Source organism: Monodelphis domestica, chromosome 4 (genome assembly GCF_027887165.1).
Source record: "Monodelphis domestica isolate mMonDom1 chromosome 4, mMonDom1.pri, whole genome shotgun sequence".
In the NCBI taxonomy this organism is placed as follows: Eukaryota; Metazoa; Chordata; class Mammalia; order Didelphimorphia; family Didelphidae; genus Monodelphis; species Monodelphis domestica.
The window spans coordinates 389,984,724-390,011,545 of NC_077230.1; the positions used below are offsets into that span (position 1 = coordinate 389,984,724).

General features: G+C 49.5%; 1 protein-coding gene across 1 annotated transcript in view; it reads left to right on the forward strand.

Annotated features, from left to right (window-relative positions):
- Positions 1 to 19,066, forward strand: part of ALDH4A1 (aldehyde dehydrogenase 4 family member A1) — a 32,870-nt gene extending 13,804 nt beyond the window's left edge. The window contains exons 4-15 of the mRNA XM_007506101.3: positions 237 to 284; positions 609 to 764; positions 5,089 to 5,238; positions 5,334 to 5,408; positions 7,472 to 7,659; positions 10,053 to 10,126; positions 12,303 to 12,499; positions 13,273 to 13,320; positions 13,997 to 14,149; positions 15,059 to 15,180; positions 15,671 to 15,789; positions 17,641 to 19,066. Of these exons, the coding sequence (XP_007506163.2) occupies positions 237 to 284; positions 609 to 764; positions 5,089 to 5,238; positions 5,334 to 5,408; positions 7,472 to 7,659; positions 10,053 to 10,126; positions 12,303 to 12,499; positions 13,273 to 13,320; positions 13,997 to 14,149; positions 15,059 to 15,180; positions 15,671 to 15,789; positions 17,641 to 17,753 (1,443 nt within the window). The 3' untranslated portion in view covers positions 17,754 to 19,066. The remainder of the gene's footprint in view (positions 1 to 236; positions 285 to 608; positions 765 to 5,088; positions 5,239 to 5,333; positions 5,409 to 7,471; positions 7,660 to 10,052; positions 10,127 to 12,302; positions 12,500 to 13,272; positions 13,321 to 13,996; positions 14,150 to 15,058; positions 15,181 to 15,670; positions 15,790 to 17,640) is intronic.
- Positions 19,067 to 26,822: the final 7,756 nt, after the last annotated feature.

Here is a 26,822-nt window from a genome sequence, read left to right on the forward strand (position 1 = left end):
TCTCTGACCCTAATCTTTGTTCCTCCTTCCCCAGGGGTGCCTGTCTGGTGTTTTTCCCTCCCCTGCACCCCCTTTATCAGCCATTGTCCCCCATATGAAGTTAGGAAAGCCATTGGGAAGGATATGAACATCAGAAGTGTTGGTGATGAAGACAGTAGGATTAAATAAGTGAAATCCTCATAACAATGCTGATCCTGAGGGTTGTTGGTGATTTGGCTTGTTCTTTTTCTTTCTAGCCATTTAACCATAAGCACAAAGTGGCCAAATATTGCTATGCTGACAAGGTGAGTCTCTCCCCATAACCTTTTTCTCTTTTCCTCCCTGCTTTCTCCTTTATTCCCTCTCCCCAAACCCCAAAACTTCTGGAGCTGACTCGGGGTGTTAGAGCTGAAGGGTATGGACCAACCTTTCTACTTCCTTATCTGGTGGGATCCCTGGGTGCAAAGGTAGACCCTGGGGTGTGTGTTTGTGTGTGAAGAGATACTGCCTCACCTTAGATGAGAGCCCTCCCCACTATTTCAGCTCTAACCCCAAAGGACTTGTGGTTCCTGGGTGAGGGCCCCCAAGCCCAGAAGGAAGTGTCATCTAATCGTCTCCTCCTTTCCCAGGATCTAATCAACAAAGCCATTGAGGCTGCCCTGGCTGCCCAGAAGGAATGGGACCTGAAGCCCATGTCAGATCGGGCCCAGATCTTTCTGAAAGCTGCAGACCTATTGAGTGGCCCCCGAAGGGCAGAGATCCTCGCCAAGACTATGATTGGGCAGGTGAGAAATGGGCATTTGGGTCTTGAGTGTATTGCAGATGTATGTGGTCCCTGATCTTAGGGATGGATATCTGGTTCAAGGAAAGAGAAAATACTTTTCCCATCTCTTTAATTTTTGTTGATAATCCCTCATTTTAAAATTACTTTCATTTCTCTACATATTCCTCTTCCCTCCTCTGTCTAGTGAATCATCTTTTGTAGAAAAGATTTAAAAAGCAAGGGGGAAAAAAGGGGGCAGCTAAATGGACTGAGAGCCAGGCCTGCAGGTGGGAGCTCCTGGGTTCATATCTGGCCTCAGACACTTCCCAGCTGTGTGACCTTGGGCAAGTCACTTAACCCCCATGGCCTAGCCCTGACCACTCTTCTGCCTTGGAACCAATGCACAGTATTGATTCTAAGATGGAAGGTGAGGATTTTGGAATGGGGGGTGGGAAAGGGAAAAAGGCTCAGCAAAGCCAGCCACCAGGTCAGGCTGACGCCATGTGCAATGCATAGACCTTAATCTGTGCAAAGAAGGGAGCAAGCTGCCCTTTCTCATTGTTTCTCTGAGGCCACACTTAATGGGGCAGATACTTGGTCAACACTTGTGCACACACGTCTGGCATCCCAACTCCCTGTGCTTGGAGGCTGTGGTGTTTCTGCCTCAGACAGTAGAGGAGACTTAGGAGGCTCAGCTCCTGTCACCCTGAGGGGGCACATAGGAGGTGATTAATAAATGCTTGTCGATTAACAGATAGATCATAGTGTCAGGACCAGAAGGCACCTCCAAGACCACTGAGTCCTACTTGTACATGAAATTGGAATCCCCCCAACAAATGGTGGTCCAGTTGCTTCCAGGAGGAGGCACCCCCTCCGGTAGTCCAGGCTCCTTTTGTGCAGCTCTAACATTGTTCTCCTAACAAGCCAATATTTGCCTGATTCTGCCCCCTGGGACCAAGCAGAACCAGGTTAATCATTCTTCCACTTGATAGGACACTCCCCAGCCTCCCAAGCCCATCTTCTCTCCTTCTGCCCTAACACTCCCAATTCCTTCAGGGGACCATAGATAGGCCTTAGAGATAGGCTTGATCTTAGAGATTCTCCTCCTACGGGCCTGGCTACTTGGTGGATGACCTTAAATGTGGAGCCTAGAGGGAAAACCCTTGCCTCAGACCTTCCTGCATACCACAAGCAGGCCCTCTGGGCCTCAGGAGATGCTTTTGTGTGAGCCACAGTGGCAGGACAGGATCCTAGCCCAGAGGCCGCCTTCCTTCCGGTGGGGGGTCCTCAGGTGACCCTGGGCCCCATCCAAAGCTTTGTGCCCCTGCCCAACCTTCAAGGCCCAATGGCCCTTTCATGCCTAGAGCTGTCAGAGAAGAACTTTAAAAGAGAACTACTATAATCACTCTCGTTATTGGGGCAGGAGGGAAATTGAGGGCATAGTGGATAGAGGTATAGGCTTGGAGTCAGGAAGATCCCCATTCAAATCCAGTCTGACACTTTTACTGGGTAGGTCGTTTAACCTCTCTCCCGACACAGTTTTCTCAACTGTAAAATGGGGATAAAAATAGCACCTTCCTCCCAGGGTTGTTATGAGGATCAATTGAGATACATTTGTGAAACAGCACAGTGCCTGGTGCTTACTAAATGCTCATTCCCTCCCCTTCAGGTGATTAAACACCAAAGCTATTGGAACCCTTTCCCAAGGATTAGCTACCTTGCAGCGACCTTCAGCACTTCTCTATGTGTGGTTCAGGAACCTTCCTGAAAAGGACTGCAGTGCCAAAACCACCTTCTTGAAAAATGGCCCCTGGTGACCAGACTTTGTGGGCTCAGCCTCATTATCAGCTGTTTTTCTTGAAAACAAAATAAGACCATTTTTAAAATTAAATTTTACTGTTAAAAATTTATTTAAATTTATTTATTTATTTACATTAAAAATGATTTAGTCCATTTAGAACATTATTCAGATTTTACTTTTTTTTAAATTTTGATTTAAAATGTATATTTCCCTAATTACATGTCAGATTTTTCAATATTCATCTCAAAAAATTTCAAGTTCCCTCCTCTTTCCTCTCATTGAGAAGGCAAAAGCATTTACACAGGTTTGTTGCCTACTCTTCTTAGTTTGTTATTCCATCTTCCCCAACCACCCCTTCTGTGTCAGTAAAGCCTGACCTAGTATGCAGTGGCCCACTCCAGAGGCCCCCATCTCTCCTCTAGGCTCTTCTTGGGGCCAGGCTTAGTCATTTGAATTCCCCTGATTGTTTCCTTTCTGGGGTCTAGCCCTTGGCTTGTGTTCTCCTGCCTCTGCTTCCTTCACTCTGAAGTAGTCTATGCAGATCTCTCCCTGCTTCTCTGCATGGATCACCTTCATTGTTTCTTAGAAATCAGCAGTCAGTCAAGGGCTGAGTTTAGCATTGATCCCTCAGGCCATGGCCTCTTCTTTAGCCCAGGCCTTGGGCACTCCTGACTGCTGATTGCTAGCTGGACTTGGGAGGCACTAGCCGACCAAGTCACTAACCCTTTATGGGCCTTGCTTTCCTTGTCTGTAAAATGGGGATCATGCTGGCACGCCCCACCTCACTGAGGTTGTTTTTGCTAAATATATAGTTATATATCATTTAGTTAGGGTTATATAGTATACTATAATACTATTTAAAATAAGAGTTCTTATCTCTCTGACTCTGAGATATTCAGAGCTTTTTCTTTGCTACACCCCTGGGAGAGAGGGATCATGAGTATTGTTTTTAATTTAATTTTTATAATATAGCATTTTATTTTTCCAAATTACTTGCAGCAAGTTTTTAATTCATTTCCCAAAATTTTGAGTTGCTTCTCCTTTCCTCTCCCCCCTCCCTAAGATGGCAAGCAATTTGATTTCGGGTATATCTGTACATATTGGTAATGTAGAAGACTTGTGCATGCATGTGTGTGTGTGCATGTGGCGACATGGAATCTAGAAACCCCAAACTTGTAGCTTAGTAAGATCTGACGAATCCCAAGTTTTAGGACTAGCTTGTAAGTTGGAGACCCCAAAGTTTGTACTTGTTCCCTGTTCCCATAAGAATCCACCCTGAAGGGAATCTAATAAATCTGACTAGCAGTTTCAGCTAAGCATAAGCTTTTTGTCTTAGGTAGTCATCCCCATTGTATCAGAGACCCTTTCCCAAGAAGCCCCACACGTGGGCAAGGATCACCCTTTTAGTATACATTGTTGGTAGCCCCTTTCCCTACCCTTTAGCTATGATCCCTTTTCCAAGCTTGATTGCATACTGGCATATAGTGTGAACCCTCCCATTTCCTTGTAGCTATGGTAATGTCAATCATCTTTCCCTGCCCCTGGGTCCCCCAAATGGTATACAGGTTCCCCAAATTCTTTTGTTCCTTGGAGTACTCCCAGGGATAATGTCCTCAGAGTCCAGGGTGTAAACCCTGTAAAAGTTGTGGCGCCAGACTCTGAGTAAAGGGCCAAATGTTGGGCTTATCCCTTTCCTGATTAAACAGTGGTTGTTCTGACTACTTTGGTAGTTCTGTATTATTTCCAAGTTAACACGTGCATGCAAAAACCCAACAAAGAAAATAAATCAAGGAAAGGAGTCAAAGAAAATAGTCTGCTTTGATCTACATTTGGACTCCATCAGTTCTTCCTCTGGAGGTGGAGAGCATTTTTCATCATGAATCTTTTGGAATGATCTTGGATCACTGTCACCCAGAGTAGCTAAGTCATTCACAGTTGATTATTGTAGTTTTGCTGTTCTGCGTACAGTGTTCTCCTGGTTCTGCTCACTCCATTTTGCATCAGTTCATATAAGTCTTTCCAGGTTTTTCTGAAATTGGAGGACAATTATTGTTATACCCGTTAGGTAGAGAGAGGAAGTGACTCTGCGGTCATTAAGCTAACAATTATGGGGCCTCGATTAGAATCGAGGGCTCTTGGCTTAGCTTCCAATGTCTTTTGGTGATTATATCACAGACCTCCTGGGATCATAGGATTTGAGCTAGAAAGCAACTTTGAGGCCATTAAATGCCATCCCCTCATTTTACAGATAAGGAAACTGAGGCCTAGGTAGGTAAGTGACTTGCCCAGAGTTGTACAGGTTTTGTGTCAGGTAGGATTCAAACTCAGACCTTCTAGCCATTTTACAAATTACCTTGTAACTTTAGAGTATTTGATGTAGCAACTAATTAGAGTAATAAATTGTATCCATGAACATCTTGATGAAGTTCTGTTTCGGTAGGAACTGGCATCTAAAGTGAGAGCTATGCTCAGGGTGAACATCTGATTACACAGAGTGTGTACTTAGTACCTATTTGTTATCCAGCATTGTTTTCACTCCTTCCAGGGCAAAACGGTGATCCAGGCAGAGGTTGACGCCGCCGCCGAGCTCATTGACTTCTTCAGATTCAATGCCCAATTTGCCATGGAGCTGGAGAACAAGCAGCCTATCAGCGTCCCGCCCAGCACCAACCGGGTGGTCTACCGAGGCCTGGAGGTAGCTCAAGCGGGTTTTATGGGAGGGGTGGGGAGGGGGCTCCAGGGAGTCCCCAGGCAGAGCTGGGCTTGACCTCCCTGCCTGCTCTCTCACAGGGCTTTGTGGCAGCTGTCTCTCCCTTTAACTTCACAGCGATTGGAGGCAACCTGGCAGGGAGTCCGGCCTTGATGGTGAGTGTCAAGAGGGCTGGGAGGGTGATGTCTCCTCTGCAAAAAGATGACCAGGGAGGAAGCAGGGGGAGTGGAGGAGCCTCCTCACACCCTCTCTCAGTGACCAGGTTTGGTCATCATCATTTCATTAGAATCACTTCCGAATCTTCTCTTTTCTTTTTTTAAACCCTTAACCTTTTGTCTGAGAGTCCCTACTCTATGTTGGTTCCAAGGCAGAGTAATAGTAAGGGCTAAGCAGTGGAGGGTTAAGTGACTTGTTCAGGGTCACACAGCAGCTAGAAAGGGTCTGAGGTCAGATTTGAACCCAGGACATCCTTTCTCTAGGCCTGGCTCTCTGTCCCCTGAGCTACCTGGCTGCCCTAGTTCTGATTATCTTCAACAAGCATTTACTGAGCGACCATGATGTGTCAGGTGTTGGTCTGGGAATACAATGAAAGGCAGAAGCCAGTCCCTGCCCTCCAGGAGCCTTGAGTCTAATAGGGAGACAACATGGAAATAACTGGGCACATACCATGTGCCTATAGGAAAGACACAAGGAACCCCAGAAGAGAAGGCACTAGCAGGGTAAAGAGGGGCTACAGAATGTGGGCACTGAGCTAGGGCTTGAAGGAAAACAAGGGGATGAAGATGCACAGGGAGGGGAGTTTTAGGTTTTATTTCTCTTTCCTACCCCCTCCTAATTTGAAAGAAGAAAGGAAAAACCAAACCCTTGTAACTGATATGCATGGTGAAGCCAAACCCATTTCCCCTTTGTCCATGTTTAGTAATGTGGGGAGGTGAGGAAAGCACCTTGGAAGCCACAGAGAGCGAGACACATGAGAGCTGCCATTGCTTTTAGTACCAGATGTTCAGGTGATTCACTGGGCCTGGAGTCAAAAAGGCCTGCATTCAAATCCAGCCTCAGACACTTATTAGCTGTGTAAAGTCACTTAATCTCTGCCAGCCTCAGTTTCCTCATCTGTAAAGTGGGGATAATAACAGCACCTATCTCAGGAGGTTGTCGTGGGGATCTCCTTTGCACAGTTCTTGGCATGTAGAAGGTTCTATATAAACACTTATTGGGGGCAGCTGGGTGGTTCAGTGGTTGGAGAGCCAGACCTAGAGATGGGAGGTCCTAGGTTCAAATCTGGCCTCAGACACTTCCCAGCAGCTGTGTGACCCTGGGCAAGTCAGATTTGAACCCCACTGCCTAGCCCTGACCACTCTTCTGCCTTGGCGCCAATACACAGTACTGACTCCAAGATGGAAGGTGAGGGTTTTAAATTAAAATAAATAAATAAATAAATAAATGCTTATTTCCTCCCCCTCTCTTTCCTCTCCAAATGGAAACAAAGTTAGTGGCAATTGGAATGAGTTATTGAATAAGAATTTGCCTGGTGCCATTTTAGGGTCTATGTGCTAGGTACCAGCAGCACAAAGACAGAACTGAACCACTCCCTGCCCTCAAGGAACTTGCTTCCTAATGAGGGAAACCATGCCTACAGAGAGAAGATGGCATCAGGTGGATGGGAAGGGTCAAAGAACTCCAGCGCTGGGGCTGGAAGGGCCCTTAGAGATCCACCTACAGAGGAAGAACCTGCGTCCCTGGGTGGTCATGGGCTTACCCCAGAATTTTGAGTGCTTCCTTGCCACAGAAGACCCTGAGCTAGGTCCTTGGGGGTGAGGAGCAGGGATCGAAGGACTTTAGTGAATGTATGAAGGCAGGAAAGAGTGAAGGGACGTGTCTGGCTATTCTGGAAAGTGTGGTGGTGGGATCGTCTTTGTCACAGCAACAATAGTAATAACTGACATTTATATAGCAGCCACTATGTGCTGGCCTAAGCATTGTACGGGCATTCTCATTTGTCTTAGAACAGCTCTGGGCGATAGGGATTATTATCCCTATCGTACAGATGAGGGCCCTGAGGCAGGCAGCAATGAAGTGGCTTGTCTGAGGCTGGATTTAAACTCGGGGCCTCCTGACTCTGGGCCCAGTGCCCCGTCCACTCTGGCACCATCTAGTTGGTATAGGTATAAGAACGCTGTTTCAGGCATTGCTGCTCACATACTCCCTCCTGCCCCAGGGCAACGTAGTGATATGGAAGCCCAGCGACACAGCTATTCTGGCCAACTACGCTGTGTACAAAGTCCTCCGAGAGGCGGGACTTCCCCCAAACATCATCCAGTTTGTTCCGGCCAGTGGGCCCGTCTTTGGAGACACGGTCACCAGCTCGGAGCACCTCTCTGGCCTCAATTTCACTGGCAGCGTGCCGTAAGTCTGAAGGGGTCTGGGGATGTGCAGCCAGGGAAGCGCGGGCCTTGTGGGGAGCCTCCTCAGGGTGGAGGCTCGCTAAAACCTGAAAGACCGGCTCCTGGAAGTTGGGGGGAAAGGGTCATTGTCCAGAATGGGCAGGTGACAGTCCCCTGGCCTTTTCCCCAGCCAGGCCGTGCCTAAAATACCATGTCCAGGTCTCAGTGCCACAGGAACAATAGCAACCAGCTGGACAGCGTCCAGAGCAGGCCCGTCAGAGCAAACCAGACCAGGATCTGTTGAAGGCATTGAGGGAGTGTTTGGTTTAAATTAGAGAGCTGTCTTCAGGTATCTGAAAGGAAGTGCTTGGCCACAGAAGGCAGGACTAGAAGAATGTAGAGAAGCTGATGAGAGGCAGATTTAGGGCTGGCGTTAGGAAAGACGCTTAATGAGAGCTTTCTAGAAGTAATAGTTTGTTTACCTTGAAGGTAATGAACTTGCCTTTGTTAGGGATCTCCTAGTAGAGGCTGAGTGACCACTCCTCTCTGTTATTGTAGAGGCCATTCTTGTTCAAGGATGGGTTGGACTCTGTGACTGCTGAGGTTTTTGCTAGCTCTGAGACTGCTTCTGTGCTTATGCATGCTCCTTTGATTGGGAAAGGGCCAGCCATTCTACTGTAGGACCGTTGTCCTAGTTATGGCTTTCCCCTTGTGTTTAGCCCATTTCCTTGCACTCTCCATTCCCATGATGCACTTGTCTCAGAATCCTGTTTGGTGGGGCAGCAGTGTTGGACCCTGTGCCTGGTTGGGGCCCACACACCTCCAGGATGCTGTGATTTGAGGGAGCCCTGCTCTGGGGCACTGAAGGCCAGGATGAGGCTCTGAGCAGCAATCTGTCCCAGGGCTTTATGGCCGATCTTCTCCCGGCCAGAGGAGAACAGCTAATATTGACCCAGCTCTGCAAAGTTTGCCGAATGCACTTATCTTGTTTGAAGAGGAGCTCTCATTTCTCTAGTGATTTAAAGTTTCAAAGCACTTTTCCTGGGAGATAGGGAGCATAGTTATCATCCCCATTTTGTAAAGGAAGAAACTGAGGTTCAGAGACATGGCCTGAACTTCTTGGGGCTCCACTGCATGGAATCTTCAGTTCAGGACTCTGAATGCCCAGGCCTCTGCCTCTCAGCCTTTCCCTTTCCTTTTTGATGTTGCTGTTCTTTAGACTCCCTAGACTTCTGTCCAGGGAGATTTCTTAGCTGAGATACTGGAGTGGTTTGCCATTTCCATTTCCAGTGGCAAACAGGTTAAGGGATTTGGGGTCTTCCTGACTCTAGGCCCTAGACTTTGTCCACTGTGCTACTGAGCTACCTCTTTTTCTACTTTCTGTTTAAGGCCTCCCATTTCCACATTGCTCATGCCCCTTTTCAGGCCACCAGAGCCTATGCCTGGGAGCAAGGAGCCTTCCCTCTTCCCTCTTTGTCCTTTGGTCTGGAGACAGCTAACAAAAAGAGCCTGAAGCTCGAAATTAGGGGACCTGGATTCAAGGCCCAACCCTGCCACTCTATACCTTTGTGGCCATGGGCAAGCCATGTCCTTTGAGCCTCAGCTGCCTGGTCTGTAAAATGGGAGATTAAATGATCTCCAAGGCCCCTCCCAATTCTGAATGTGTATTCTAAGGCCCCTTTCTAGACTGACATTTCAACATTCTTGGATCCCTTCTAGTTCTCACATTTCTGTGTCCTGGGGGTCCTTCCAGGACTGGCAGTCTTTGTTCTGAGACCCTCTTGAAGCATGGACATTCTGGGAATGTGCTTCAGAGACCTCTGGGTCCCTGGCATGCCCTCTACTCTGCTGGCCCCCTTGCCTGGGGGAGAATGTGCTGTACTCCCACAGGCAGAAGTGCTGAAAAGGGTGGTTTTCCAGAAGTCCCCGCTTTCCCCAGAGTAGAGCTTCTGTCCCCATAGGCACCAGCCTATTAAAAAGGGGAGCGGGCAAGGCTGGCTTCTGCCATGCTTTGATGAGAGTCGGGGCGCCAAGGTAGAAAAGCCATAAATTAGTATTAGGCACTGTGTCGCCTGTGAGGAGACGATTAGCATTTTTATTGTTTGGTGCCACTGGGGTTGGTCACACTGCAAGCCCAGGGGAGGAGGTGCCGGAGACCTTGTGGATGGCACAAAGGAGACCCAGGGCTCTACCCTAGATCCCCAGAGGCCCAGGATGCTCAGCCCTTTTCTGCTAAACTCTGTAACTTCCTCCCAGTCAGGGGCCCCCAGCCTGCCTCTCTGAGTAGTTTTCTGGCTTTAGGCATCAAGAGCAAGGAGCCAGATCAGCTGCCAGAATTTCACTGTTATCCCTAAAGTGATGACAGGGCCTTCCTTTCCTGGCCTGCCACTTTCTGCCCTCATGCTTTTCTTTTAGGACTTTTAAACGCCTATGGAAACAGGTGGCTGACAACTTGGATCGATATCGCACCTTTCCACGTTTGGCAGGAGGTAAGGCCTCCAAGCTCTGCCATTCCCTGTTCTCAGTCCCCTCCCAGCTCTGACATTCTGTGTTCTAAGGTCTCTCCCAGCTCTGACATTCTGTGTTCTAAACTCTCTCCTAGCTCTGACATCCTCTGTTCTAAGGTCTCTCCCAGCTCTGACATTCTCTGTTCTAAGGTCTCTCCCGGCTCTGACATTCTCTGTTCTAAGCTCTCTCCCAGCTCTGACATTCTCTGTTCTAAGATCTCTCCCAGCTCTGACATTCTCTGCTCTAAGAGCCCTCTTAGTTCAGACATTCTCTATTCTAAGGTCTCTCCCATCTCTGACGTTCTCTGTTCTAAGGTCTCTCCCAGCTCTGACATTCTCTGTTCTAAGATCTCTCCCAGCTCTGACATTCTCTGTTTTAAGGTCTCTCCCAGTTCTAACATTCTCTATTCTAAGCTCCCTCAAAGCTCTGACAATTCTGGCTTCTAAGAACCCTCCCAGCTCTGACATTCTCTGTTCTAAGGTCTCTCCCAGCTCTGACAGTCTCTGTTCTAAGGTTTCTTCCAGCTCTCTGTTCTAAGGTCTCTCCCAGCTCTGACATTCTCTGTTCTAAGATCTCTCCCACCTCTGACATTCTCTGTTTTAAGGTCTCTCCCAGTTCTAACATTCTCTATTATAAGCTTCCTCAAAGCTCTGACAATTCTGGCTTCTAAGAACCCTCCCAGCTCTGACATTCTCTGTTCTAAGGTCTCTCCCAGCTCTGACATTCCCTGTTCTTAGATCTCTCCCAGCTCTGACATTCTCTGTTCTAAAGTCTCTCCCAGCTCTGACATTCTCTGTTCTAAGATCGCTCCCAGCTCTGACATTCTCTGTTCTAAGGTCTCTCCCAGTTCTGACATTCTCTGTTCTAAGGGCTCTCCCAGCTCTGACATTCTCTGTTCTAAGGGCTCTCCCAGCTCTGACAGTCTGTTCTGAGGTCTCTCCCAGCTCTGACATTCTCTGTTCTAAAGTCTCTCCCAGCTCTGACATTCTCTGTTCTAAGGTCTCTCCCAGCTCTGACAGTCTCTGTTCTAAGGTCTATCCCAGCTCTGACATTCTCTGTTCTAAGGTCTCTCCCAGCTCTGACATTCTCTGTTCTTAGATCTCTCCCAGCTCTGACATTTCCTGTTCTAAGCTCTCTCCCAGCTCTGACATTCTCTGTTCTAAGCTCTCTCCCAGCTCTGACATTCTCTGTTCTAAGGTCTCTCCCAGCTCTGACATTCTCTGTTCTAAGGGCTCTCCCAGCTCTGACAGTCTCTGTTCTGAGGTCTCTCCCAGCTCTGACATTCTCTGTTCTAAGGGCTCTCCCAGCTCTGACATTCTCTGTTCTAAGGTCTCTCCCAGCTCTGCCATTCTCTGTTCTAAGGTCTCTCCCAGCTCTGACATTCTCTGTTCTAAGCTCTCTCCCAGCTCTGACAGTCTCTGTTCTAAGGTCTATCCCAGCTCTGACAGTCTCTGTTCTAAGCTCTCTCCCAGCTCTGACATTCCCTGTTCTAAGGTCTCTCCGAGCTCTGACATTCTCTGTTCTTAGATCTCTCCCAGCTCTGACATTTCCTGTTCTAAGGTCTCTCCCAGCTCTGACAGTCTCTGTTCTAAGGTCTCTCCCAGCTCTGACATTCTCTGTTCTAAGGTCTCTCCCAGCTCTGACATTCTCTGTTCTAAAGTCTCTCCCAGCTCTGACAGTGTCTGTTCTAAGGTCTCTCCCAGCTCTGACATTCTCTGTTCTAAGGTCTCTCCCAGCTCTGACATTCTCTGTTCTAAGGTCTCTCCCAGCTCTGACATTCTGGGTTCTAAGGCCTCTTTCATTTCTTCTCTAACAATGATGGCTGTACATTTCTTCAGAACTGTAAGCTAAAAGTGCTTTCCACATAGCCCGTAAATGTCCCAGGTCCCAGAGGCCCTCATGTAACATAGTGGATTCAGATTCCAGCTCTCATTCTGGGTGTGGGCTCAGTTTTCTCACCAGTGCAATGAAAGGGCTGGCCTTGATATTGCCTCTTCTACCCTAAAATCCTCTGGTCCTTCCTCACTTTCTAATCTCAGGCAGGACTTTGCATCTCCTGGTGGCAGCAGGGACCCTGAGCCGCTCCCCTTGCTGAGGCTGTGTGGCCAGGGTCCCTGGGGCCCTTCCCTCATCTTTCCTTCTCCCTCCTCTCCCCAGAGTGTGGCGGGAAGAACTTCCATTTCGTCCACAGCTCGGCAGATGTGGCCAGTGTGGTGAGCGGGACTCTACGCTCTGCCTTTGAGTTTGGGGGCCAGAAGTGTTCAGCCTGCTCTCGACTCTATGTCCCCGACTCGCTGTGGCCCAAGATCAAAGCCCAGCTCCTGGAGGAGCACAGCCAGATTCGAGTGGGAGATGTGAGCAGCCCTTCCGCCGGGGGGCTCCTGGGACAGAGCTAGTGATGTATTGGAGCGCTTCTGGGGAGGCTTGTTCGCTCTGGGCCAGGGAAGTGTGTTCTCACCCTGGCTCTGCCCCTTCCTCCCTGTGTGACCTCTGGCGGGTCCCTTCACCTCTCTGGTTATCTTACCTACAGAATGGTCTTGGAGGTCCCTGCCAGCTCCAAGCCCATACTTAGAGTTACAACTAAAGGCCCTGTCAGGGGAGCATGAGGCTTTGAACAGGCCCAGGGTGAGGACTTGGGCCTGTTTTCCAAGGACCAGCCCGGCCAGATTTGGAGGGCTTCATCCCCAGGCTAAGGGGCCACAGCATCCTTCATGACCATTCCCCGAGGAATAGAGGTCTTGCAACCTATCTCTGTGGAGGGATGAACCACTCTGTAGAAACCATAGCTTTGACATGGTGGCCTTTGCTTTCCTCATCATAACCCCGAGGGAGGAAATGCAATGAGATTTAGCCTTATTTTTTCACAAGAAAAAGTAGAAGCTCCTGACTTGAGGAGGGCAAGAGAAAGGCCTTCTCTCTGGCACAGGCATTGTTTTTGTTTGCTCCATGTCTGGGCCTATGTTTTCCCCCAAGACTGCAGGGTCCCTGTGGGAAGTTTCATTTCCCACGTCCTGTGACCAAGGAGGGGCATAGGGGGTGGATGTGGGGGGCTGGGAGGGCTTTTTCTGACCGTGGGCTCTCAGTCACTGAGACTTGTTTCCTCTGCTTTCCCTTGACCCACCTGTAGCCTGTGGAAGATTTTGGAATATTCTTCTCTGCTGTCATTGATGCCAACGTAAGGAGCTCTGTTTGCTTAGGCAGGAATCTGGGATCCTGATCAGAGAGATTGCATCCTGTCCCTGGCCTCGGGAAGCTTTCCTTTGGGGGTGGTGTGTGGAGACAGGGGTCTGCCCCAGGGCAGCTTCCAGTCCTTTGTCCTTTGGGGGCTGGGCGGAACACCCCTGGAATGGATGAATTTCAGAAATGTGTGTGGCCTGAGTACAGATAGAAAACAGAGAGAGCCCTGCCCTCAAGGAGCTCCTCGTCTTTCATGGAAGGGCAGCCCCATGTGCCGCTGGCTGGCCAGGCCTGAAAGGCCTCAGGGTTTAGCAATGGCCAGTGTCAGGCGCCCCCCCCCCCCCCCGGGCTTCCCCCTCCCTGGCAGGGATGTTGTGTGTGACCCCCCGCCTGTCCACCCAGCGTGAGCAGACAGATCTCCAGACAGCCCATGGTAGAAGGGGCACCTTAGGCCTCGCCTCCCTCCTTAGTGTGAAAAATAGGCACAAACTGTCCTTCAAATGGCCAGCCTCCAGAATTGCTACCAGTCAGGACGTCCCTGCCGTGCGCTCCTGTGGCGGCTCTCTGGAGGTGGGGGGGAGGGCAGAGGTCGGACCGCCTCCATGGGCCCCGACCCCACTCCTGCCTGGCAGGGCAGCTCCTCAAGCCCTCATCTCTGTCCTGGCTCTTTCCAGTCTTTTGGGCGCATCAAGAAGTGGCTGGAACACATCCGCGCCTCCCCCAACCTCAGCATCCTGGCCGGGGGCCAGTGCGATGACTCTGTGGGCTACTTTGTCCAGCCCTGCATTGTGGAAAGCAAGGACCCGCGAGACCGCATCATGAACGAGGTGGGAGCTGGGGGCAGGCAGGTGGAGCGCGAGCCCCAGGGATGCCCCAGGGAGGCAGGCAGCAGCCGCTTAGGCCTGAGGCTGGGACCACGGCCCCCATTTCTCTTCGTGCTAACGTTTCTGCAAACGGGGGAAACGGAGGTCTTGAGTGGTCATAGAGTGATAGCGTTTAGAACTGGAGAACCCCGCGGGGAGCGTGTAGTGTGAACCCCTCACTTTTACGTCGTCGGCGTTTTAGCCACGTCTCTCGCTGTCTGCTACCGCAGAGGAGCCTGCCCGAAGAGCCTGAGGGAGGGAGGAAGCTGCCACTCAGTCATTTCTCAGGCCTGCAGCCCTTGGGGGGAGGGGAGAGACAGTGGGAAAGAGCGTTCTTGTCCAGCCCCATAGCAGGTACCTACCAAGGCCCAGGCGTCCAGAACTGAAAACCGTCAGGGCTGGGAGGAACCTCCGAATAGTGTTGGGACCACGGAATGCTGGGGCTGGGAAGGCCTTTGGCTCAGTCTCCTCTCCAGCAGTGGAAGTGAGGACCAGACAAAGGAAGGCCACTTGCCCGGTCACTGTCTCCTGATGCCTAGTGTGCCCCATGGCGAGAGAAAAGGCTTCAGGGGTGCCCCTCTCCCCGCTAGTTTGGGGCCACCCGACCAAAGGGGCAGGAGAATGCCTTTCTAGGGCCAGATGCAGCGTGGAGGCCAGGGTCCCCTTTCTGACTTCCGCGCCACCCACGCACCACCAGGGCCCAGTGAAGAAGCCCTTTAGTGCTGGCCATGGATGGAGCTGCGGGTGGTGAAAGGCTCTGTGATGGCATTCAGAGCCTCTGCCAGCTGGTGAGGGAAGGCTCCCTGTGAGCCAGGGGTTCACAGGAGCTCTGCGCTCCCTCACCCAGAGCCCTGTCTGCCCCTTCGTTTGCAGGAGATCTTCGGCCCCATCCTGACCGTCTATGTGTATCCAGAAGGCCAGTACAGGGAGATTCTGCAGCTCGTGGACAGCACCTCCCCCTATGGCCTCACGGGGGCAGTGTTTGCCCAGGATAAGTGAGTGGCGGGCTGGGCAGGCTCAGGACAGTGCTGCAGGGCCAGAGCTGGTCCTCCTTGCTCCCACGAGACGTGCCACATCCCATCTGTCCATCCATCCTCTTATGAGATTCTGGCTCAGCTTTCTGCATGTTCTTGGCCCTGTTTCTGTCCATGGAAGCCTTGAATGTCAGAGCCAGGAGGGACCTAAGGACAGGGAATGTCAGAATCAGAAGGTGGGGGCATTAGGACAAAGAACTTCAGAGCTCAGTAGAGCCTTGGAGACCCTCTAGTCCAATTTCCTGACCCCTTCATACCTCCACCCCTTTGACTCCACGGCTGAAGAAACAGCCACTACGTATCTTTTCATTGAGGGGGTGCCTGGATGGGGAGAGGCAACCAGGGAGTAGAAAGGAAGCTCAAGAATTGGGAGTGGGGCTTCCCCCCATTTCTGCAGCAAGCGGGTGACTGTTTCCTCCTTTCTCCCTCCTCCCTTTCTGCTCCCTGGAAGGAATGTGATTGATGAGGCCACAAAGATACTGAGGAACGCAGCCGGCAACTTCTACATCAATGACAAATCCACTGGCTCAGTGGTGGCTCAGCAGCCCTTTGGGGGCTCCCGTGCATCAGGTGAGCCCCTGCCACCCAAGGGGGAGGAGAGGGGCGGGCCTTACAGAGGACCCTTAGAACAGAATGTCAGAGCTGGGAGAGAGCTTAGAACAGAGAATGTCAGAGCTGGGAGGGAGCTTAGAACAGAGAATGTCAGAGCTGGGAGAGAGCTCAGAACAGAGAATGTCAGAGCTGGGAGAGACCTTAGAACACAGGATGTGAGAGCTGGGAGAGAGCTTAGAACAGAGAATGCCAGAGCTGGGAGAGAGCTTAGAACACAGAATGTCAGATCTGGGAGAGACCTTAGAACAGAGAATGTCAGAGCTGGGAGAGAGCTTAGAACAGAGAATGCCAGAGCTGGGGGAGACCTTAGAACACAGAATGTCAGAGCTGGGAGAGACCTTAGAACACAGAATGTCAGAGCTGGGAGAGAGCTTAGAACACAGAATGTCAGAGCTGGGAGAGACCTTAGAACAGAGAATGTCAGAGCTGGGAGAGACCTTAGAACACAGAATGTCAGAGCTGGGAGAGACCTTAGAACAGAGAATGTCAGAGCTGGGAGAGAGCTTAGAACAGAGAATGTCAGAGCTGGGAGAGAGCTTAGAACACAGAATGTCAGGGCTGGGAAAGACCTTAGAAAAGAGAATGTCAGAGCTGAGAGAGACCTTAGAACAGAGAATGTCAGAGCTGGGAGAGACCTTAGAACAGAGAATGTCAGAGCTGGGAGAGACCTTAGAACACAGAATGTCAGAGCTGGGAGAGACCTTAGAACACAGAATGTCAGGGCTGGGAAAGACCTTAGAAAAGAGAATATCAGAGCTGGGAGAGACCTTAGAACAGAGAATGTCAGAGCTGGGAGAGACCTTAGAACACAGAATGTCAGAGCTGAGAGAGACCTTAGAACAGAGAATGTCAGAGCTGGGAGAGACCTTAGAACAGAGAATGTCAGAGCTGGGAGAGAGCTTAGAACAGAGAATGTCAGAGCTGGGAGAGACCTTAGAACAGAGAATGTCAGAGCTGGGAGAGAGCTTAGAACACAGAATGTCAGAGCTGGGAGAGACCTTAGAACACAGAATGTCAGGGCTGGGAAAGACCTTAGAAAAGAGAATGTCAGAGCTGGGAGAGACCTTAGAACAGAGAATGTCAGAGCTGGGAGAGACCTTAGAACAGAGAATGTCAGAGCTGGGAGAGACCTTAGAACAGAGAATGTCAGAGCTGGGAGAGACCTTAGAACAGAGAATGTCAGAGCTGGGAGAGACCTTAGAACAGAGAATGTCAGAGCTGAATGCAGGGTATGCCTTAGAGTACAGGCACTCTCAATGTCAATCCTAGAAATCATGTCATCTAGCTTCCATTTTTTATATGAGGAAGTTTAGATCCACAGAAGGAAAGTGACTTGTCCAAGGCCACAAGTGTATGGGAAGGATGGAGCTGGGACCAGAGTTGTGTATTTGGATTATGATGCTGCCTCCCGGAAACCTCATACTGACTGCTTCTTGGTCTTGCCTCAATCTAATCCAAGTCATGTTCCAAAGATTGCTCTTCTCTTCCTTGTGTCTGTAGAGTTTGGCCCTCCCTCTCCCTTCTCAGTCAGCAGAGGGGAGCCAGGGCTTCTGTGTGGGAGGTGGGGAGGGTTCCTGGGGTTCCTTCACCTCTGCCAACAGCTTCTAAGTCAAGCGTTCTTGCCTCCTCCCAGCCCCTTCAGAATGGGTTGATCAAGTATGTCAGGTGTCTCTGTGGCAACTTCACAGGACGGGCTTGATGCTCCATCATACCCGGGGCAGCAGCCGGGCCGAGTCAACCCAGTCAGCTTCTTCCCTTTATTCCTCTTGGCACCCTTTTCCCTTCTTACAACCTCCTCTCTTCAAACAGGCACCAATGACAAGCCGGGTGGCCCCCATTACGTTCTCCGCTGGACCTCCCCCCAGGTCATCAAGGAGACCCACTCTCCCCTCGGGGACTGGAGGTACTCCTACATGCAGTGAGCCCCGTGGGCTAGCTCCTCATCCGTCCAAGCTACTGACCAGCCTTCTGCCTGCACTGCTAGCTCCGACCTTCTCTCGCCCCTCTCTACCTCGAGCCTGAGCCTCTGCACACACATCCCACAAGGGCTCCAGAACTCCCGGGCAAAGCCAGCTCTCCTCGTGCGGTCTGTGGAAGCCGGGAGGAGCACTTGGCCAGGGCCTCGGGATGGCCCTTTTGGAGGGTTTGGAAACTCTTTGCACATACCCATCCCACCCCCAGCAGGGCTTGGTCCTCCAGGGCAGACGGCCCTCATCGAATGTCACCCGAGCCTTAAGAACTGCAGAGGAAGGGTCCCTCTGCTCTCCTTTATCTCAGAAAACCACCTTTAAGGGTTCTCAGTGCCGGCTGCCTGTCTCGTTTCTCCTCCCCGCTCCTCGGGCTCTTCCTCTCACGGATGGGCCCACGTTTGTGTGTAGGTAGAAGAGGAGTGGCCTTTCCTGCTCTCTGTGGGCCCTTCCCAGTCTGAGCCTGCCCGGATGGCCCCCTGGCCAGGCATCTGCCCCCCAGGCATTCTGGTGGCTGCGTCTGCGGAACTCTACACTGGCCACATGCTAGGGATTCAGCCAACCCCTTCCTCCTGTCTTCTCTTGCCCATGGTTTTGGGGTGAGGGAGGCTTGAAGGGGAGTCGTGTGAGGTTTATGGGACTTCAGCCCTGTGCCTGTTCTCTTATTGGCTAGACTTTAGCTCCTGTCGCTGGCAGGCCCTGACACATCCTGCCCCTTGGAGATGGTGAAGACTGGAGTTCCCTTTGGGGAACGGGCCAAGCACGCTCCCAAGACCCACTCTGGGCCCCACTAGTGGCCTTTGCAATGGTTTGGGCTTCCCTTGCAGACCACTCGTGTGACTCTGGGCAAATCACTTCATCCCTCTGTGCCTTGGTTTCCTCACCAAGTGAATTAGTCCATTGGCCCTGGATCCATCGGAGGCAGCCAACTGGTCCCCCACGGGAAGGGTTCCCACATTAGGTCTGAGGGGGCAGCCCTCGCCCAGGAGTAGGAGGAGCCAGTGCCCCGCCAAGGCTGAGGACACACGGCCTCTTCCCAGCGTTACTGTGTGTCCTGGGACATCGCTAGCAGAGGTCAGGCCGCTGTCGATATTGGCCCCGATGAGGCGGGCAGAGTTTGGCTGTTTTTCCTTTGTGCGAGCTGGGGTTTTTCTGTTTGGGGATGGCGTGGAAGGAGGGTGGGTTTCCTGGTCCTGAACTGCAATGTGGAGGGTGGTTTTGCACTGGATACTTACAACCTGCTGTCTAATAAAAGTCTGGATACCTTTCGCATGGTCTGGCCTTCTTTGGGGGCGATGGGGAGCTGGGAGGTCGGGAGACATTGCCCCCACTCTTTCATTCAGGGCTGATGTTTCTCGGTCAACTTTATTAAGCAGCCGCTGAGTGAAGCGCTGGGCATACAAAGCAAGGTAAAAGTCCCTGCCCTTGAGGAGCTTGATCTGGACATCCTGATTTTTAGTAAAGATTTCCTTGAACTGGTGGAAATAAAGGTCAAGAGAGGGATGCTCCTGGTCCATGAGAAGGGAGTCCCTAGCAGGGTCATCCTCCGCCCCGGCCTGGGCCTTCCCTGTGTTTGGACGTCAGTAACTGCTCTGTCCCCATCCCCAACGTGACAGCAGGAATGTCTTGGAAATCCCAGAGAATTTGGATGTTACACTATTGGTGAAGATTTAAAAATGACTTACTGTCATAGATACGGGGAGAATAACATCGGAAAGAACTTTGTCTACTACACGTGTGCGCTGACCTCGAAACATGTCGGGCCTTGAACTTGCCAACAACCTAACAGAAACTTTCTCCTAAAGAAGGAAAATGCTAGTAGATCTCCCAGCTCTCTCTCTCCCCCATCTACTGGGCGGCAAAAAGTATTTAGCTGTGAGCAGTGAGTCTGAAGAACATTTGGCTTAGTGGGAAGTCAGAGCTGGAGGGGCCTTTGAACCCAGAATGTCAGAGCTGGGGGGGGGGGGGCTGAGAGGGACTCAGAACCCAGAATATCAGAACTGGGAAGACCCTTAGAGAATGTCAGAGCTGGGAGGGGTCTTAGAACATAGATGATCAGTGCTGGGTGGCCCCTTAGAACCCTGAATGTGAGAACTGAGAGGGCTCTTAGAACACAATGTCAGAGCTAGAAGGGGCCTAAGAACACAGAGAATGTCAGCTAGGAGGACCCTAAAGCCTAGAATATCAGAGCTTAGAAGACCTTTAGAGCCTAGAATGTCAGAGCTGGGAGGACCCTTAGAGCCTAGAATATGAGAGCTGGGAGAACCCTTAGAGCCTAGAATGCCAGAGCTGGGAGAGATCTTAGAACAGAGAATGCCAGAGCTGGGAGAGATCTTAGAACAGAGAATGTCAGAGCTGGGAGAGACCTTAGAACAGAGAATGTCAGAGCTGGGAGAGACCTTAGAACAGAGAATGTCAGAGCTGGGAGAGACCTTAGAACAGAGAATGCCAGAGCTGGGAGAGATCTTAGAACAGAGAATGTCAGAGCTGGGAGAGACCTTAGAACAGAGAATGTCAGAGCTGGGAGAGATCTTAGAACAGAGAATGTCAGAGCTGGGAGAGACCTTAGAACAGAGAATGTCAGAGCTGGGAGAGACCTTAGAACAGAGAATGTCAGAGCTGGGAGAGACCTTAGAACAGAGAATGTCAGAGCTGGGAGAGATCTTAGAACAGAGAATGTCAGAGCTGGGAGAGACCTTAGAACAGAGAATGTCAGAGCTGGGAGAGACCTTAGAACAGAGGATGTCAGAGCTGGGAGAGACCTTAGAACAGAGAATGTCAGAGCTGGGAGAATCCTTAGAGCCTAGAATGTCAGAGCTGGGAGAGATCTTAGAACAGAGACTGTCAGAGCTGGGAGAGAGCTTAGAACAGAGAATGTCAGAGCTGGGAGAGAGCTTAGAACAGAGAATGTCAGAGCTGGGAGGGAGCTTAGAACAGAGAATGTCAGAACTAGGAGAGACCTTAGAGCAGAGAATGTCAGAGCTGGGAGAGACCTTAGAACAGGGAATGTCAGAGCTGGGAGAGAGCTTAGAACAGAGAATGTCAGAGCTGGCAGGGGCTTTAGGTTATTGGAGAACTAGGAAAAACTTCAATTCAAACCTCTGTTTAGGGATAAAGAATTATCTGGCTAGGTTGTCATTTCTCCAACGTCCTACAGAACAGACTGTTAGAGCTTTTGGAGAACTTTTGATCAAGTAGTCTGATCTCTCCTATAGATGGAAATGGAAGCCCAGTCAGAGGATGGCGCTGGTACCCCAGCAGATGTCGGAGTGAACAGGGCTGCTGTTTTGAGTTCCTTGTTAACCTCCCACAAGATGTGGGCTCTTCTGGGCCTGTGTTGGCTCACCCCTGTCGTTCCCCCCCCCCCCAATCTTCCTTCTGCCCACAGTCTCTCCTGGTGTGCCAGCCACTTTGCATGGCCTGTAAAGTAAATCCTCGAGTCTCAGAAACCAAAGGAGCCTCTTCATTTCCCTGCTTCAGCTGAGGGGGTCTGGGCAGGGACCATTTGACTATAAATGGGTGTCTCCGCTGTGACTGTCACGCCTCCTGACCATGACAGGCTGGGCTCGCGTAAGGAAATGAAGGGGGCACCTGCATCCATTTCCTTGGTGAGGGATGGCCAGAGTGATCTTGGGAAGTGGGGCCCAACAGGAGGGGAAGGGCTGGAGAGTCAGAGATGTGCCCCAGTGGCCCTCTTGTCCAGCTCGGGCCCCCAAAAGCCCCCAACAAGAGGTGACTTGCCACCACCAAAGTGTACATGGTCAGACACAGCTTGGATTGTTGGACTGTTCTGCTTCGTTAACCTTTGTTCCAAAATGATAAAAGCTCACGTTTATGTCCCATTTTTTAGACTTTTTTTTTTAATTTGGCCAATTTCAAACATTATTCCTTGGTTGCAAAAATCATTTTCTATTCTTCCCTCCCCTCCCCCACCCCTCCCAGAGCTGACGCACAATTCCACTGGGTATTACATGTGTCCTTGATCAGAACCTATTTCCATGTTGTTGGTATTTGCATTAGGATGATCACTTAGAGTCTCCATCCCCAATCATATCCCCTCCACCCATGTGATCAAGCAGTTGTTTTTCTTCTGTGTTTCTACTCCCACAGTTCTTCCTCTGAATGTGGATAGTGTCTTGTAAGTCCCTCTGAATTGTCCTGGATCATTGCATTGCTGCTAGTAGAGAAGTCCATTACATTCAATTGTACCATAGTGTATCAGTCTCTGTGTACAATGTTCTCCTGGTTCTGCTCCTCTCACTCTGCATCAGTTCCTGGAGGTCCCTCCAGTTCACATGGAATTCCTCCACTTTATTATTCCTTTGAGCACAATAGTATTCTATCACCAACAAATACCACGATTTGTTTAGCCATTCCCCAAATGAAGGGCATCCCCTAATTTTCCAATTTTTTGCCACCACAAAGAATATTCTTGTACAAGTCTTTTCCACTATTATGTCTTTGGGGTACAAACTCAGCAGTGCTGTGGCTGGATCAAAGGGTAGACAGTCTTTTATCACCCTTTGGGCATAGTTCCAAATTGCCCTCCAGAATGGTTGGATCAGTTTACAACTCCACCAGCAATGAATTAATGTCCCTATTTTGCCACATCCCCTCCAAAATGTATTACTTTCCTTTGCTTTCATATTGGCCAATCTGCTAGGTGTGAGATGATACCTCAGAGTTGTTTTGATTTGCATCTCTCTGATTATAAGAGATGTAGAACACTTTTTCATGTGCTTATTAATAGTTTTGATTTATTTGGCTGAGAACTACCTGTTCATGTCCCTTGCCCATTTATCAATTGGAGAATGGCTTGAGTTTTTGTACAATTGATTTAGCACTTTGTAAATTTGAGTAATTAGACCTTTGTCAGAGGTTTTTGTTATGAAGATTGTTTCCCAATTTGTTGCTTCCCTTCTAATTTTGGTTGCATTGGTTTTGTTTGTACAAAACTTTTTTAATTTGATGTAGTCAAAATTATTTATTTTACATTTTGAGACTCTTTCTATATCTTGCTTGGTTTTAAAGTCTTTCCCTTCCCACAGGTCTGACATGAATACTAATTCTGTGTTCACCTAATTTACTTATAGTTTCCCTTTCTATGTTCAAGTCATTCACCCATTCTGAGTTTATCTTGGTGTAGGGTGTGAGATGTTGATCCAAACCTAATTTGTTCCATCCTGTCTTCCAATTTTCCCAGCAGTTTTTGTTGAATAGTGGATTTTTTGTCCCCAAAGCTGGGATCTTTGGGCTTATCATAGACTGTTCTGCTGAAGTCACTTACCCCAAGTCTATTCCACTGATCCTCCTTTCTGTCTCTTAACCAGTACCACATTGTTTTGATGACCCCTGATTTATAGTACAGTTTGAGATCTGGTACTGCAAGTTTTCCTTCCTTCGTATTTTTTTTTTTCATTATTTCCCTGGATATCCTTGATCTTTTGTTCTTCCAAAACCAAAGCAGACACAAGCACGCCCTTGGCAGCTGGGGATTGGGAAAGGAAGGGCTTCTCTCCATCTGATCTTTGAAGGAAAACCAGAGTTTCAAAGGGCCAGAAGTGCAAAAGGAGAACATTTATTTCAGGTGTGGAGCCTGAGGCTTGGAGGCACAACCACTAGGCCAGAGTAGCTAGTAGCTAGTAGGGGATAGACACGGACGACTCCACGAGTAAGAAGACGCTGGGGATAAGGAGACACCAGATTGTGAAAGGCTTTAAAAGCCAAATGAAAGAGTTTTTATCTGATCCTAGAGGTAGTAGGGAGCTACTAGAATCCAGCTGGGTGTATGGGGGACAGATCTACGCTTTAGGCAAAACCACTTGGATAATTGTTATTGTTCGGTCATTTTCAGTGGAGTCCGACTCCTCATGCCCCCATTTGGACTTTCTCAGCAGATACTGGAGTGATTTGCCATTTTCTTCTCCAATTCATTTGAGGATACTGAGGCAAACAGGGTGAAGTGACTTGTCCAGGGTCATGCATCTAGTAAGTATTGGAGGCTGATTTGAACTCAGATCTTCCTGGCTCTAGGCCACCTACTTGTGATTGATAATAATTGAACCTATGGGAATGAATGGCATCTTTCTCTTAGCTAGATCAAGGAGGGACAAGAGCAGGAGACCAAGGAGAAATCTAGGGCAATAGTTGGTTCAGAGATGAACTATGACTTGGGATGTTTGAATGGAGAAAAGGGCAGAGACTAGAGAGAGTGAGACGAGATCTAGTGAATCTGGGGTGATGGGGAAGGGGGAGGTTTGGGAAGGGAGCTAGTGAGGGCTGGGGAAGAGAATGACGTCTGTTTGGGAGATGCCAAGAGATCATCCAATGGGAGATCCAAGAGGCAGCTGGTAGTGGTATGACTGGGACTCGGGAGAGAAGTTAGGCTGGATCCTGGGTACAGGAATGATCTGTGTGGGGATAACCGAACCTGTGGCGCTGATGAGCTCTTTCTCAGCACTTCCACTGTGAAGGCCATCCCAGTAGCATCATCGCCAGTCTTAGCCTCTCTCCTCAGGACCGGTCCTGCATCATGAACAAACCACACGACCTCGGGAGCCCAGCCTGGCCCAAACTGAGCTCGTGCTCTTTCCCTCCAAACCCAGCCTTCACCCAAAGCCGAGTGCTTTGTTTCTGGTGAGAGGGGACCCTCCTTCCCGTTCCCCAGGTCTGCCACCTCCGAGCCCTCCTGGCTTCTCGTTCCTCCTCATTCTACTGTCCAATCAGTCGCCAAAGGCTTGTCAAGCTGACCTCCACGGCCACTTCATCCCTCCCCTTTCTGCATTCCCATTTCAATCCTTTATCGCCCTTGCCTGGTCCACCACTAAATCACTCTCTAATTGGCCATCCCCTGTCCCACTCCTCCTCCACCCTTGGCTGAAGCGGTGAGGGGAGGTTCCGCTGGCCAAGAGATCCACAGGCCAGCGCAGGACCCAGGGCTCAGAGGCACCTTCCGAGGTAGGAAAGATGATGGGATATAGAATGTCAGAGCTGGAAGGAACCAGAGAAGATAGAATGTTGGCTTGGACAGAGAAGGTCTGGGAAGGCCCTTAGAACCCAGAACGTCAGAGTTGGGACATGATGATCAGACCAGAGCTTAAAGAAGATTGTCTTGTCCAATGCCTTTATTTTACAAATGAGGAAACTGAGGCCAAGGAAAAGTAGCAAACTTCAGAGGGAAAATTTGAACTTGGGTCCCCTGACTCTGGGTTTGGTGCTCTTTTTCCTATACTGCACTGCCTTCGGCTTCCATCTAGTACTTCCAGGTCTGCCCTCTGGGGTCAAATAGAATAAGTTTAATTTTTTTGGCATAACCAACTTTCAAACCTCTGTGTTCCTACTGAGCCTCCCCTTTTCTAGTCTAAAAGTCTCTTGTTTCAGCCGATCTTCCTAGGGCCTGAGCTCAAAGCCCTTCACCTCCTGCTTGCTCGGCCTCTGGCACTCTTGGCTTGTCAATATGGCGCCCGGGACTCAACACCATAGTCCAGATGTGGCCTGGAGAAAGGGCCTTGAAACCATTGGGTCTCCTTTCATGAAGATTAAGACTGCCCCGTCGCACTGAGATGGCACATACAGGTCACTAAAAGTCCCTCTTTTTCAGAGAAAAAAAATTATTCTAACTCTTTCTCCTAATCTAGTTGGTCCTTATGAAGGTGGTTTGTCAAACCTATTCTTCCATCTTAGAATCAATACTGTGTATTGGTTCTAAGGCAGAAGAGTGTCAAGGGTGAGACAATGGGGGTTAAGTGACTTGCCCAGGGTCACCCAGCTAGGAAGAGTCTGAGGGGTAGTAAGGGATTTTAGCATTTGATTTGAACCCTCAACCTCCTCTCCTTAAATTCCTTAAATTTTATATTAAATCCTTAAATTCACTGAGTCACCTAGCTGCCCCTGAAATTTGTCTTTTTAAACTTAGATGTAAATTTGTTTGTCCTTAATTGATTTTTTTATTGCATTAGATTTAGTTAGATTGATTTTTTTAAATTTAATTTTAAATTTAATAATTTTAAATTAGATTTCCCCCCCCTACCCCCAGCTGGCCACATGCAGCCCACAATGCCCCTGGCTGAGACCCTCACCAGATAAAATGTAGCTCCCATCAGGTTTTAAAGTACTGAAATAATAATAATAATAATAATAATAATAATAATAATAATAATAATAATAAATACACAAACGTGGCTTTCTGTGTCTGACTAGGAAGATTCTCATACATGGCTCAGGGGCCCCCATTCCTAGTTCAGTTTGACACCATTCCTCTAGTGTGTCGAGATCCTTTTGATACTAATTCTGTCATCAAACGTGTTCACTCTTCTTCCCAGACTTGTGTCCCAGATTTCTTTCCCAAGCAGCAAATTGGGTAAGTGGGCCAGCTGTGCTTTCCCCCAAATCATTGATAAAAATGTGAAGCTGCCCAGGGCCAAGCACTCCCCTGGAGACCTTCCAAGTCAACCCCTGGGAACCATTCTTGAAGCCTGGTCATTCAGTTAGCCCAGTTCCCTCCTTCTTTCCTTATTTTTTTTTGAGCCCTTCCCTTTTGTCTTAGAATCAATATTGGGCCTTGGTTCCAAGACAGAAGAGTGGTAAGGGCTAGGCCATGGGGGTTAAGGGACTTGCCCAGGGTCACACAGCTAGGAAGTGTCTGAGGTCACATTTGAACCCAGGACCTCCCATCTTCAAGTCATTAAGATTTTTTTCAAATGTCTTACTGAAATCAAGGCAAATTGTTCATCCTGCACCTCTGTGACTTGTCACTTTGGCAAGCCCAACAGAGAGAAGCAGTTCTGTCATTGGAATATTGGAGAAATAGATTTTTATTATTCTTTTTTTGTGGGCTAACCGGGGAACCTGAGCACCTCATATACCACAATTTCTATGGAGAAACCATTCTGGACTCCAAAGAGGCCACCTAGAATTTGGTCCTGGAATATTAGGAAGAAGGTGTTGACAGAGTGCTGAGCTTGGCAGCACTGGAACTGGGCTTGAACCCCAGCTCTGTCACTATCCCTCTTCCGACCTCAGTTT